General features: G+C 45.4%; 2 protein-coding genes across 4 annotated transcripts in view; one reads left to right on the forward strand and one right to left on the reverse strand.

Annotated features, from left to right (window-relative positions):
- Positions 1-613: 613 nt before the first annotated feature.
- Positions 614-9,283, reverse strand: UBA5 (ubiquitin like modifier activating enzyme 5). 3 transcript variants are annotated; one of them, XM_057431322.1, is made up of 12 exons: positions 9,089-9,283; positions 7,586-7,631; positions 7,404-7,493; positions 6,000-6,109; positions 5,512-5,598; positions 4,988-5,072; positions 4,072-4,176; positions 3,773-3,900; positions 2,836-2,971; positions 2,316-2,391; positions 1,432-1,538; positions 614-906 (listed from the first exon to the last, which is right to left on the reverse strand). In XM_057431322.1, the coding sequence occupies exons 1-12, from the start codon at positions 9,232-9,234 to the stop codon at positions 823-825; spliced, it is 1,200 nt and encodes a 399-aa protein (XP_057287305.1). In that variant the 5' UTR covers positions 9,235-9,283; the 3' UTR covers positions 614-822. The 3 variants fall into 3 exon arrangements, with proteins under 3 accessions (XP_057287305.1, XP_057287306.1, XP_057287307.1); XM_057431323.1 differs by lacking the exon at positions 7,586-7,631 and having other exon boundaries at positions 9,089-9,216; XM_057431324.1 differs by lacking the exon at positions 9,089-9,283 and having other exon boundaries at positions 7,409-7,493.
- Positions 9,284-10,328: 1,045 nt separating this feature from the next.
- The window catches only part of ACAD11 (acyl-CoA dehydrogenase family member 11), a 31,465-nt gene continuing 28,256 nt past the window's right edge, over positions 10,329-13,537 (forward strand). Inside the window, exons 1-3 of the mRNA XM_057431320.1 lie at positions 10,329-10,483; positions 12,693-12,792; positions 13,014-13,139. Of these exons, the coding sequence (XP_057287303.1) occupies positions 10,347-10,483; positions 12,693-12,792; positions 13,014-13,139 (363 nt within the window). The 5' untranslated portion in view covers positions 10,329-10,346. The remainder of the gene's footprint in view (positions 10,484-12,692; positions 12,793-13,013; positions 13,140-13,537) is intronic.

Below are 13,537 nucleotides of genomic sequence, written 5' to 3' on the forward strand. Positions count from 1 at the left end.
ATCCCATACAAAACATACAGGCAGCTATTTAAGAACAAGCAGTAGTAAAACATTGATAAACCCAGGGTAGTTAAAAAAAATTCCATTCCAGCAGTATTTAAAGTAGATTAAAAGGCTGAAATGATCTACTCAGATCAACAGTCACAGCACAATCCATGCCAAGAATACAGAGACCAGTGAGCAACAACCAAGTACAAGTGCCTGGAAAATCAGGAGCAGCAATCCGAGTGAGGTACTATCTGCCCTTGGCCTACCAGGTGCTCTCCAGCAGATCTCATCTTTCACTTGTCTTATACTGTGTTCTGTTCTCATCACATGATGGTGCATATATTGTGCTGTGGCTGCTTTTGTGAGTTTCATAGAAGCATGGAATGGTTTAGGTTGGAAGGGACCTTAAGATCATCCAGTTCCAGCCCCCTGCCATGGGCAGGGACACCTTCTACTAGACCAGGTTGCTCCAAGCCCCTGTGTCCAACCTGGCCTTGAACACTGCCAGGGATGGGGCAGCCACAACTTCTCTGGGCACTCTGTGCCAGTGCCTCAGCACCCTCACAGGGAAGAACTTCTGCCTTAGTTTGTCCATCTCTTTTTATTCCTACTGAACAGCTAGCTGCACACTAGGAGTGCTGAGAAATTAGAGTTTACAGTAGCACAATCCCTATGTACAAAGTAACCGCGTCTCCTTCCTGCCCCTGTAACAGTTCCATTTCATCAGAAACACAAAGGTAAGTTTCAGTGGAGGTAAAAAAAGGAGGAAAAAAAAGTGTGGTCTTCTTATAATCCACTGTCAACCCAAACTCCCCAGAGTTGTAGTTAATATTGCTACATGTTTCTCATTTTGGCCATGAGTTCTTCTAGGCTTTCTTCAGATTCTGCTACCGTTTCCTCAGTTATCAAATTCTCTTCCTATGAGAAACGGGAAGAAAAAGTTGGCGTCACAAGTATCAAACAAAAAGCCCCCCACAAATAAGCTTGATTTCTGAATTGCAACATTAGGCCTAAATCATTATCAGCTTACATTGTGAACTGTTCTGACAGGGAGTTAGAGTGTTCTGGCTGCAATGACACAGATTCTATGTTCCCCAGGTATACAAATTGCTCTTTGATTACACACAGCTTTTACAAGATAAATATGGTAAAAATCAATTAGTCACCAAAATATTAACTGAGAAATTCAGGTTTTCCTTTCCAAACACATTCATTCCTGTCACCTTGTAACTACAGTCACACTGACATCCATCCTTAAGCATCTTCTATAGAAGCACAAACCTGGACCACAGAAGGCACTACTGGGATGAACTGAGGTACAGCTACACTGTGACTGTTCCAGATGGATTTTTAGTGTAGGTTTAAAGGGTAACCAAATTCACTGCTTATTAGGAATGTAATCTACAACACATTTCAAAACTCCATGCAGAATAAATACACTACCTTGTTCGGGAGAGTGTATGCTACAGTAATGCCCTCGGGAAGCTCAGGAACCGGGCCAGATGCAGCCTTCAGCTCATCTTCTGAAGTTTCTGATACTAATTCAATGCCTTTGCATTAAAACGAATTGAGAACTCCATTACAAGTTAGAAGAACAAGTTCTTTACGCACTAAGTAACCAAAATGAGAGGAAAACAGCAGAGACTCTCCCAAAAGAGAAAGAAAATTAAAAGCAGGAAGATCTTTGATTCCAGCTTCTCCATTCCATGATCAATACAAAATATTTTCCCTTGACAATGTATTAAAATCTATGGACAAGAATGGCACCTCTCCTATAGGACTTCCTTCTCCTTACCATTTAAATCTTACTGTGAGGGCACTTCTCCCAATGGTGAGCTAAGATTATTTTCTGTATCATGTAATAAACAGAAGATATATGTCTTTTCTTGAAACGGCTATACAAAACACACCATTCCTTAAGGCAATTCCTTCTAACTTAAAGCCCTGAGAGGAACATAAAGATCCAGGGGATGGTTCAGCACAGTGGGTAGGGAATGACAAAAGCTCTTGAGTTACGTATTTAGTTACACAGTGAGTAAATCTTCTCACACCTTTTATATCTTCAGACCATCTCCTGAGAAAGTTTCTTATTCCAACAGCTGTTGCATTTTGAGGCTAAAACCTGCACATTACACTAAAAATACATCACTGAGTTGTGGTAACATTACTATCAAACCCTGTGAAAAGCCAGCAGGAGCTACACAGTGTAAGTCACAAAAGCTGGGAACATAAGGAGTCCACGTACCCTGCAGTGTGTTACCCAAACCAAAGACTTTAACTGAATCTCCATACTGGGAACGTCATTGAGTCTCCCGCTGAATACGTACCCCAGTCATTGTCTTCATGTACTATTTCCTCTTGCTGTTCAACTACTTCTTCTTTTGGCTGTGCAGCTGCTTTTTTCTGAGGGAAAACCACAAAAAGATAAACACCATAATGTATGTAATAGTCCCACAACAGCAAGAAAGAACATATCTAATGTTGACACTCCTTTGAATATTTAAGGTATGCAGTCACTATTCAGAACTTTGTAGGGCATAAAAAGGCAGAATACCTGCAAGGGAAAAACCCAAACCTGTTAACACTCAAACCCATGACTGCCAGAAAGGTTGAGTAATCACTGTAGAAGAAAATACTATTTAACTGAATGTCAATTCTGCTCCCCTTTGCTTTGAGATAATGCCAAGTACTGTGTTTTTAGGAACACATCCAACCATCTGAAGACAATGCTGCTGAAAACTGGAGTAGCAATGTAAGTTTTCTTCTGCTACAGATCTGTAGCTTGTTTTGTTCTTAAGACTTTTAAGAGAGGAGCAAAAACAAATCAAAACTAGCAAATCTTTTTACCTTATAATTTTCTTGCTGTTTTCTGCAATTTTGGTCACTACATTGTGGGTTTGGCTTCATAGACATAGTTGGAAAGAAATCCTGCATCGCGTTGTAACCGAGATAGTAACTCACAGTACCAAAGTTTAACAGGTACCTAGAAACACGGAGAAAGCAGGTCCTTATGTACAGATTCATTCGCTCAAGGGATCCTTTTTCCTTAACTTTTAGAATATACTTTCACACTAATGCAGTTGTAAGGAGCTACTGTAATTGTCCTGAAACAAGCTGTAGTCACCTAACAGTGGGATAACTGCATCAACATAGAACTCTTATAGAGGCTTTTGTGGTGTAAGTGTGAGAACAGGTCAGCTATAGTCTCACAGAAAATAGGTTTAGAGTAGCATATGAGAAGTTTTCTCCTCTGCCTTAATCCACTGCTTGAAATGCTCAGTTGTCCTGTATTACAATGAGAGAGTTTTCAGCAGCTAATCAGAACCAGCTTAATCATCTTTACTGGAGGGTCAGAGCTGCAATGGAAATAAACATACAAACCTTGACACACTTGAGAGGTGGCCAGTGCCAACCTCTCAACCCAGCCAAGTGCAAGGTCCTACACCTGGGTCACAGCAATCCCAGGCACAGCTACAGGTTGGGCAGAGAAGAGATTCAGGGCAGCCTGAGGAGAAGGACTTGGGGGTGTTGGCTGATAAGAAACTGAACATGAGCAGCTTCAGTGTGCGCTTGAGCCCCCAAACCCCCCGTGTGCTGGGCTGCATCAAAAGCAGCGTGAGCAGCAGGTTGAGGGAGGTGATCCTGCCCCTCTGCTCTGCTCTTGTGAGACACCTCACACTGGACCAGCTTGCTCAAAAAAACAGACCCATCATCATGACATCTCCCCTCAGGTTTCTTTCTCTCATTGTGCTGAACACGGAATAGCAACAACTTGGTCACTTACTTGAGAACATTTTGTACAAGAATTCCTGCCACAACGCCCATAGTTGTAGGGAGACTGGCTGCACAAACTCCTTCCCGTTTGAGTGTTTTCTCATCAATATTTGCAGCAACTACGAGTGGAGGAGCACACTGAGGGCACAGAAATAAAGTTTTAAGAGAAGTACTACCCCCACCCCAGATGACACAAGATTTTAAGCTACCCCTTCAGCTGTGCCAGGATCACATTCCCTAGCCAGCTCATCTTCACATTCCCAGCCCTGCTTAAGAGCCAAACAAGCAATTCAGCAGAGCAATGCATACCGCAAAACACGCGGATTCCCCAGGTATGATCAGCTGGATATGTCCTGACACTGCGTTTTCACTCACTCCAGATTCCATCCAGATTTGTCCAAGTTCATTGCAGGCCTTAAAAACACAGAAACACCAAAACAAAACCACACAGAGTGTAAATTGAGAGGGGTTAAAAACATGGATCTTCCTGCCTTAAGACAAAAAGGCTATAATCAGGAAAAAATGTAGAACAGAAATTACTCGGCTGAGTCAAAGGACAACTTAAAGTTGTCCTCAGGATGGACATGTCCTTTGTATGGCCATGAATATCCTTTGTGCTTTCCTAAGGACCTGACATTTTTGAACAACTACAGGCATTAGTGATCCAGTCACCAGCACGCTACAGAATCTCATTGCACAAACTACTATTATACGGCGTATCTGTGGACCTTCAGTGCACGTAATTTATGGATCATGTTAGCCAAAGGATAACAGAAAACATGCACTTGGCATATACCCTATGTTGCCTGCTACTATAAACACAATCTGACTAGGTACACAGCCTCAAGGCACTTTATATACAAGTATACAACAAGTCACATGAAGTATACAATGAACTATACACAGTCTAAAGAGTTTGAAAGCTTTAACATCCCAGGCTTTGATCATACCTTTATATAAACAGTAATTTGGAAAGATGGAGAGGGCTTACAACACATAACTTTTGCTAACCATTAGCTGCTAGAAACTTAAAGGTCTACAGTTATATTCATGCATGTGTTTTATGAGAATGGGGTAAAAGCTCAGATTCTGCTTCCTTAAACCAAGGAGGAAATTTCTTAGAACATTCTGAAAAGTCCCTGTCTTTTCTCTAGTCCCCACACTTCCTAACATTATTTATAGGAGAAAACAGACTTCCACAAGCTCATGCCCTCGATGGCCTTACCGTGTTAATTGCCATACGAGCTTCAAAGTTGTCCACGCAGCTCAGAACAAGATCCACAGGCTTCCCCTCCTCTAGTGCCCCGTTACTGAAATAAGCACCAGAAGTTTGTGTGAAACTGCTGGCAGAACAAAATGTCAGTGTGGCAATCCACATGGTGCTTTGGAGCACCTGGGAAGTGTGTATCTAACAAAACCTGTGCAAATAAGTACACACAAGGCCACATTGGACAGAGCCTTGGGTGACATGGTCTAGTGCGAGGTGTCCCTGCCCATGGCAGGGGGTTGGAACTGGATGATCTTACGGTCCTTTCCAACCCAAACCATTCTGTGATTCTATGAAATAAGGCCAACTCCAAAGAAAAGGTCTAGGTAGGAATGTCTCCACATAATATATATATATATTTCCCACTGGTTTTCAATTGGAAGCCATTAAATCAAACCCCCCCACCCAATAAAAGTCAGGCTGTACAGAAGGAACCACAAATCAGCAGAAGTTACCAAGATGCTTTTGTTAAGAGATTTTACCTTATTCTATCCATGAAGTGTTCAAAGTTGTCCAGTGTTGTGATGTTGTAGTTATGTACTTCAAACTGAACATCAGGATTAATATTCCTTATGGAGGAAGTAATATGAGCCAATATCAGTAAATATGATAACTTTCATTCTACCCCCTAACTTCACAAGTGTTCCTACAGTGTTAAGCTTCCAGTCTGACATTTAGAATATATCTGTATTTATCAATAATTCACAGATTAGGAAAGCCCCACAACACTGAAGTGGCATAGTTTATACCAAACTTTTGAGCAGAATTAGCCATACTTAAAAAGACTCCCATTAAGGTTTTGGTCAGTATAAAAATTGTCCATAAAGTACCAACCATTCTCACAACTATTTTATACTCACATTTCCAAATGAGATCAGGCTACTTTGCAAGTGATTAAGAGTGAAACATCAGTCTTCTGGAGCAGTATCCTGGGTAAATACATTTTGATACCCACTTCTCTAAGTCATACCTCAAAGTATGCTCTGCTGCTTGCACTTTACTTAATCCAGCTTGATGAGGTTGGAAGAAGAGTCTGTTCATGTTTGCCAGTTCCACTTTGTCATAATCAAACAGAAGCAGCTACAACGAAGATTGGAGATTCACTTATGATAACACAAAGACTGTGCAACCAGAGCATCATGGCAAGGCATTTTATACAACAAAACTCACTCTAAAACCAACAACAAAACCATCCCCAACCAAACAACCCCCACTTCCACAGTTCCATTCAGTTCACATATAAAAGCTCCTAAGATTGTATGTGAAAAACTGAATTCTAAGTACTATTCAACAGGAACTGACCAAGTCATGAAAACCACTCTTAAAAACCAATCTGTCCATTTGATCTAAACTAGGAATATTCAACAGATTATCTACATGAACACTGTCATCTCTGTTACCACATTCCTACTTGCTGTTATGGCATTAACTAGGAACACATCGTTTCTTTCGCTTGTCCGGGCAAGTAGCTCTTCAAAAATAATTCACTTAAAATACCTACATCATACACAGACATGTTGAGTATTATAAACTCTGAATCAACTGTCCAATGTCCTTTTCTGTGCCCAAGATGCTGGTCTTCAGGAAATGCTCCTTCACAGGAAGGGGGAATAAACTTTGCAATCAAAAATTGCATCACCTCTGTATTTAAGAAACTTCTTGAAGTTCCAAGAGTATATGGTCAGGATTTGCCTGGAAATACAAACATCTAAGCCATTTCCCAGATTCCTTCTTTAAGGAAAAAGCCTGTTTTTTAACTCTGCAGGTTCTTGATAAACACATCAAATTCCTTTGAATCGCTGCTAACTTTTTAGCTCCAAGTGCCACAGGACAAACTAATATATGTGACAAAAATACCAGTTCTACGTCTACCATATTTCAACTTCAGGTCTATCAACTTGCTCTCATAAAACTTTAGCATCTATGTCAGTTACCCCCTCCTTTATTTTGTTTTCCTTCTGCAATAATCCATTACAAAGTTTAGATAGATGGGCTGATATAGAATCACAAAATGGTCTGGGTTGAAAAGGACCTTAAGATCATCCAGTTCCAACCCCCTGCCATGGGTAGGGACATCTTCCATTAGACAAGGTTGCTCAAAGCCACATCCAACCTGGCCTTGAACACTGCCAGGGACAGAGCACTCACACTGGAATATCAGAGCAGGAAGACAAGCATCCAAACAAAAAAATTATTCGCATGACTGAGGATTAAGCCCTAAGTAAATGTGATGTTTACACAAGTGCTGCTCTTGAATGCTTTCTTTACTACTCTTTTATTGCCTGAAATCAACTGAGTGAAATCAAATCTAGTTCTTTATGAAGACCACTGGTCCATCTACTGTAAAGAAGCAGAGGAAGAAAGCTCTCATTACCTTACCAATGCCACACCGTGTCAGCATTTCAGCAGTCACGCTCCCAACTCCACCTACACCTACGACTGCGACCGTAAAGGTACGGATTTTCTGCAGAAAGAAACCAAAAGCACATCAGTTCATCAGAAGTGGTCCTCACAGGGGGGAAATGCAAGGCTGTTTCAATGCAGACAGAATCCTACCTCATAGTCTTTGACAATTCCCATTCTTTTTAACGCCATCAAGCGACTACGAAGAAAAAACAGTAACATTATATAGACAATGCTCTCTACAGTACTATAAGCAATTTTGCTTTTCAAGTACTTAAAATCCTTTTGCTTAAAGACAACCCCACCAAGCACTAAACTCAAGCCTGCTGTTTTCACTGTAGTTGTGATTGACAGCTAGATATAGCCTAAATGAGATAGCAGATGCTTTCCTATTACTCCTTCAACAGAATACTCAGCCTGCAGAAACTCCTCTACTTACTCAGCTGGTATGAGGTAGCATCACTGAACTCCATAGCTATCTTTGTAAATGAATCCCTGATTTTCACATTGAAACTCTACACATTTTCCTGTAATGAACCACACAGCAGCAGCCCAGTGAAGACTCTTCTTCTTTCTGATCAATTTAATTAGATTAACTCCGGCATCACATTAAAGGAAAATAAACTAAAAGCCAGAGGTTATGAGGATAACTGGAAGAATTTTGAAGTAATCTTTTGTCCTGCTATTGCATTTTTTCATTGAAAGCATCGAAGGAAGTACAAGAATCAACATGTATTAAAGCAATTCATCCTGAAAAAAATAATGCATCAGAATTCCAGAGCGCTGAGCATTAGAAGAAGTTGCAGATGTTCAAGACTTCTCAAATCCAAACTCTAAAATAGTTAAGTTAGAGGAATAAGACCTCATGCAATACCAACACCTGTCACATTTAGTAGCAACTTAGCTGAAAAACCCAGTCTTCTCTCGCTCCCCCTGTTAAATCTGAGAGCTTCTCTCACCACAGGGCATCTGCCTTCAGAACTGTTTGACCAGTCATAGAATGGTTTGGGTTGGAAAAGGCCTTTAAGATCATCTTGTTCCACCCCTCTGCCATGGGCAAGAGTTGTCTCAAACATAAGGACATGGAGCTGTTGGAGCAAGTCCAGAGGAGGCCACGAGGATGATCAGGGACTGGAGCACCTCCTGTATGGAGACAGGCTGAGAACATTGGGGCTGTTCAGCCTGGAGAAGAGAAGCTGTGTGGAGACCTCAGAGCAGCTTCCAGTATCTGAAGGGGGCTACAAGGATGCTGGAGAGGGACTCTTCATCAGGGACTGTAGTGATAGGACAAGGGGTGATGGGTTCAAACTGAAACAGGGAAAGTTCAGGTTAGATCTAAGGCAGAAGTTCTTCCCTGTGAGGGTGCTGAGGCGCTGGCACAGGGTGCCCAGAGAAGCTGTGGCTGCCCCATCCCTGGCAGTGTTCAAGGCCAGGCTGCACACAGGGGCTTGGAGCAACCTGGTCAGTGTGAGATAGTTGTGGCCCAAGTGCATGACCCTCAGACCCCCGCCCGCACGGGCCCACCTCCACACGCCTCTTCCCCTTCCCCAGCCCCACGGCCTCAGACCCCGCACCCCTCCCGCCTCCCCATGGCTCGGTCCGGGCGCCCTCCCATAGCCCGACCCCGCCGGCGCAGCCCGCCGCCCCCGGCCGCACCTGTAGGGGTTGGTGTCCGTCACCTCCGGGCTCATGGTCTCGATGCGGGCCCGCGGCTCCGCCCGCCCGCCCCTCTCCCGGGCCAGCTCGTCCTCCAGCTCCCGCACCCGCCGCTCCAGCCGCTCCAGCCGGCCCGGCTCCGCCATGGCAGCGACACGTCTGCCCGGCCGCCTGACGGAGCTTCCGGGAGCGGCAGCGAGCGCCGTCCCCCGACAGCGCCGGCGCCTCAGGAGCGTTCCCGCCTCAAGAGGGGCTCTTGGCGCCTCACAGAGGGCAACGAACGGCTGTGGCCATGGCGGAGGGCAGCTGCCAGCCGCGGCAGGAGCGACCTCCGAGGGGCCGCGTTCTTCCGAGAAGAAGCCGTCCGTATCCGAGAGCCGGTCCTGCACTTGTGCCACAACAGCCCCATGCACTGCTCCAGGGCTGGGGAGGAGCGGCTGGAAAGCTGCTCATGGAAAAGGACCCGGGGGTGCTGGTTGATGGAGCTGAACATGAGCAGGTTGTGCCCAGGCAGCCAAGAAGCCACCAGCATCCTGGCCTGGATCAGCACCAGTGCGGCAGCAGGGCCAGGGCAGGGATTGTGCCCCTGTGCTGGGCACTGGTGAGGCTGCACCTCGAATCCTGTGTTCAGTTCTGGGCCCCTCACTGCAAGAGAGACATTGAGGGGCTGGAGGGGGGGCAGAGAAGGGCAATGGAGCTGGTGCAGGGCCTGGAGCACAAGTGTGATGGGGAACGGCTGAGGGACCTGGGGGGTTCAGTGTGGAGAAGGCTCAGGGGGGACCTGATCGCTCCCTACAGCTGCCTGAGAGGAGGTTGTAGTGAGGTGGGGTCGGTCTCTGCTCCCAAGGAACAAGGGACGGGACAAGAGGAAACGGCCTCAAGCTGCCCCAGGGCAGGTTTAGATGGAGCTGAGGAACAATTCCTTCCCCAGAGGGTGCTCAGGCATTGGACCAGGCTGCCCAGGGCAGGGCTGCAGTCACCGTCCCTGCAAGTGTTCACACAGCGTGGAGACGAGGCCTCAGTGCCATGGGTTAGGGGTGGCCTTGGCAGTGCTGGGAACGGTTGGACTGGATGAGCTTGAAGCTCTTTTCCAACCCGGTTGTTTCCATGACTCTATGGGCCCCTCGCAGGCCCGGCGCCGGCGCCCGCTTTCCTGACGGACCGATCCGCCTCCCGTTGCCGGGGCGATGCCGGGCCGGGCGGGGCGCAGCGGCGCGGAGGGCAGGCACAGAAGGTACGGCGGCGGCGCAGGGCGAGGATGGCGGCGGAGCCGGGGACGGGTGAGGTGCGCCAGGAGCACCGCTTCGACCAGCGGGGCTTGGAGCGGTACCTGTGCAGCCACCTGCCCGGCTTCCCTCGGCAGCCCGCGGAGGCGCTCGCTGTCAGGCAGTACAGGTAACCGGTGGGCTGCTCCCTGGCTGCTGACACGGGCCCTCTCCCGTGGGGCGCCATTCGGCGCGGAGCAGAGCGTAGGCCCGAAGCGTTATGCTGCGGGGCACCCTGAGAGGCTGAGGCGTTGCCCGCTGCCCGGCAGGAAAGGTGGGCAGCGTTCAGGCCCTTTGCCCTGGGGAGAGCAGGCAGCGGCCATCGAGGTAATAGGGCTTCCCCTGGGCAGCGGGAGAAGTGAAAGTTCACAGTGGAGGCAAAGGGGACCTATGGCTCAGCGGGTGGCAGTCTGCAGGCAGGAGACGGGAATGTCGGGGTAGGACAAGGGGAATGGTTTTAACCTGCCAGCGGGGAGACTGAGATGAGCTCTTAGGCAGAAGTTCTTCCCTGTGAGGGTGCTGAGGCGCTGGCACAGCGTGCCCAGAGAAGCTGTGGCTGCCCCATCCCTGGCAGTGTTCAAGGCCAGGTTGGACACAGGGGCTTGGAGCAAGCTGCTCTAGTGTGAGGTGCCCCTGCCCATGGCAGGGGGTTGGAACTGGATGAGCTTTAAGGTCCCTTCCAACCCAAACCAGTCTGGGATTCTGATGATTCTATGATGTGTTGGGTGGACTTGCCACTGTCCTCAGAAGAGCATGTATGTGGCCCTTTATGGTGCACTCTGCTGCAAGTATACACACGGTTGTTTTATTGCCTACTCATAAATCTCACTTTATGTGATTAATCTTTAATTGAACAGCAAATAATAATGTTCAGAAGCACATACATGGCTTAAGAAATCAATTTTAAAAGCCTTCAGTTATGGCCAGGTAAACAAATCCACAAAAAGAGCCTAACGATATTCTGAGATGCCCAGTAATGCCTGCAGGGCAAAGCATTGCACCAGCAAGGTGCTACCCCCAGGCTCTAGAGCTGCTGTTGCAGGGAACACCTAGCTCATTTTTGCTCAGCAGATCAATGGTGTGACTTCAGATCGGGAGCAATTAGATGTTACATTATTCTAAAAGTATTAATTCCTTTGTAAACATGACTTCAGCTGCTTCACCTGCAGCTTTCACTAAGAACCAGTAAACAAGTTTTCATTGTCTTCTGATGCGAATATAGATCATCCATAGTATCCTCAGCTACTTTAATCCTTCAATTGAGGAAACTGTAGAAGGGGCCTCAGGAGTAGCTGTTACTTAAATCTGCTAAAATACTGTCACTATGCTTCTACTACTTTCTTTGTCTTGTGGTTACAGTTTGAAGCTTCAACTGATTTAAACCTCTTTTGTTCCAGGCAGTGTTTGTCTCTGCAGTATACTTCTTAAACTCTATTACAGGCTATGCCCTTACTGCCTCAGGGAGAATGGAAGTATTGTGGGGAGCATGAGGGCAAAAGTTCACTTGATTTGGGTTTTCTGCTAGTTGTCTAATCTTTTATGGGACTAGGTCAGAATGCGTGTTAAAAATGATCTGGAAGGAGGAGAGGAAGGCAGGTGAGGATCAATAAGCTTGATTGGGATATGATAGACTAAGCCTTGTGAAGGGTTTAACTAGGTTGTCCTTGTCTTTTACACATGTATGTGATTGAAATGTGTAGTTTCTATGATTCCTTGTCACTGTAACATTCGTTCTTTAAAATTTTACAGTTACTATAGGCAGTCCTTTAAGCTTAGCATAGGTATGTGATAATCAGGACAGCATACAGTGGGGTTTGGTGCTAGAATCATCAGTTATTTGGAGAGCTTTCTCTGTACTTATGTTATTCAAAATACAGCTTGCCAGAGGACAAATACAGTTCTGGGCTAGTGTGAATTCTGCTTTGTTTGATTTCCCCCAAATCAGAAAGCTTTACAGTTAGTATCTACTGCATACCCTGAAACATTAATGATGTCTCTTTAGGGAGGAGAGGTAAATGCCATCTCCATTTCGCAGGAGACCAAATTGTGTATCTGTGACCTCTCTGTAGTGCAAGAAGACATCTTCCTTATAGGCAGGAATAGAACCTCTGGCTTCTGAATTTGTAGGCTATCACTTGCATCCTTGTAAGACTATATTGGGGGAAAAAAACCAAAAACCAGACAAACCAAGCCAGCATACAACTCTTGAGAAGAGCCCTGTCCTCTGTCTGCCATTTTGTTCAGGCCAAGTCACAGTGCATTTTGCATCGTTTCTGTTGAAAGTTTGCAAAATGGTAAGTACTTGAATTTGTAAGTAACTATAATCTTTCTCTTTGTAGCTCAGGCCAGTCAAATCCAACCTTTTATCTTCAGAAGGGTGAAAAGGCTTATGTGCTCAGGAAGAAGCCCCATGGCCCCCTATTACCTAGAGCTCACAAGGTAAGGAACATACTTCATCAAGGTCCAGACACTTTGTATTGCTAAATCTGGTACATGGTGGTGTGGCACATGGTTGAATGTGTCCACAAATGCAGTGAATTGCTGGATCATTTACAGTTCTCTGTGCTATACTATACGTGTCATTGAGGAGGATACACTGTTGTTCACAGATTTGTGTTTGGGAGCTTTTCATTGAACCTAAATTTCTGTGTCTTCTTCAGGTTGATAGAGAATATCGTGTGCAGAAAGCCTTATTTTCAGCTGGATTTCCAGTGCCTGAACCACTGTTTTATTGCAGTGATGTTTCTATCATTGGAACAGAGTTTTACGTAATGCAGCATGTGCAGGTTGGTCTTCTAATCTAAGGGATTTTTTTTCTTCTCTCTACTACGAACTGCTTTTAAATTCTCTAAAACTCTTCCTGTTAGAGCCTTGCCCAGCGTTTACTGCATTTTGTGATATAAACATAAGCAATCCTCTGGTATTTTAAGAAATGTTGGATACTGGAAATTCACACTGATTTCAGCTTCTTCAGGACTTATTTCCCACTTTGTTGAAGTTTTTAGCTCAGTATGTAACCTCTTGGTTTCATTTAGAGCTCTTGGAAAGATGTCTTTAAATGAGGCAATATTGCTTCTGTGCAAACCATACACAAGGCAGAGTGAGAACAACCAAGGTATAAAGTTATACTGAACCTTGGGACATCCTGGGGCCTCTTTACTACTGAAGACAGGAATCTGCTTAC

This window comes from Pezoporus wallicus, unplaced genomic scaffold (assembly GCF_028554395.1).
Source record: "Pezoporus wallicus isolate ANWC-B61680 ecotype Strahan unplaced genomic scaffold, APGP_CSIRO_Pwel_v1 scaffold_11491, whole genome shotgun sequence".
In the NCBI taxonomy this organism is placed as follows: domain Eukaryota; kingdom Metazoa; phylum Chordata; class Aves; order Psittaciformes; family Psittacidae; genus Pezoporus; species Pezoporus wallicus.

Bases quoted from the DNA above. Each gene is read 5' to 3' on its own strand.
- UBA5 (XM_057431322.1), bottom strand. From the start codon at position 9,234: ATGGCGGAGCCGGGCCGGCTGGAGCGGCTGGAGCGGCGGGTGCGGGAG. The intron at 5,599-5,999 runs GTATGACTTAGA...TTCCTCCATAAG, and splicing joins GCAGCAGAGCATACTTTGAG to GAATATTAATCCTGATGTTC. The intron at 3,901-4,071 runs GTATGCATTGCT...CTGTGCCCTCAG, and splicing joins GGGAATCCGCGTGTTTTGCG to TGTGCTCCTCCACTCGTAGT.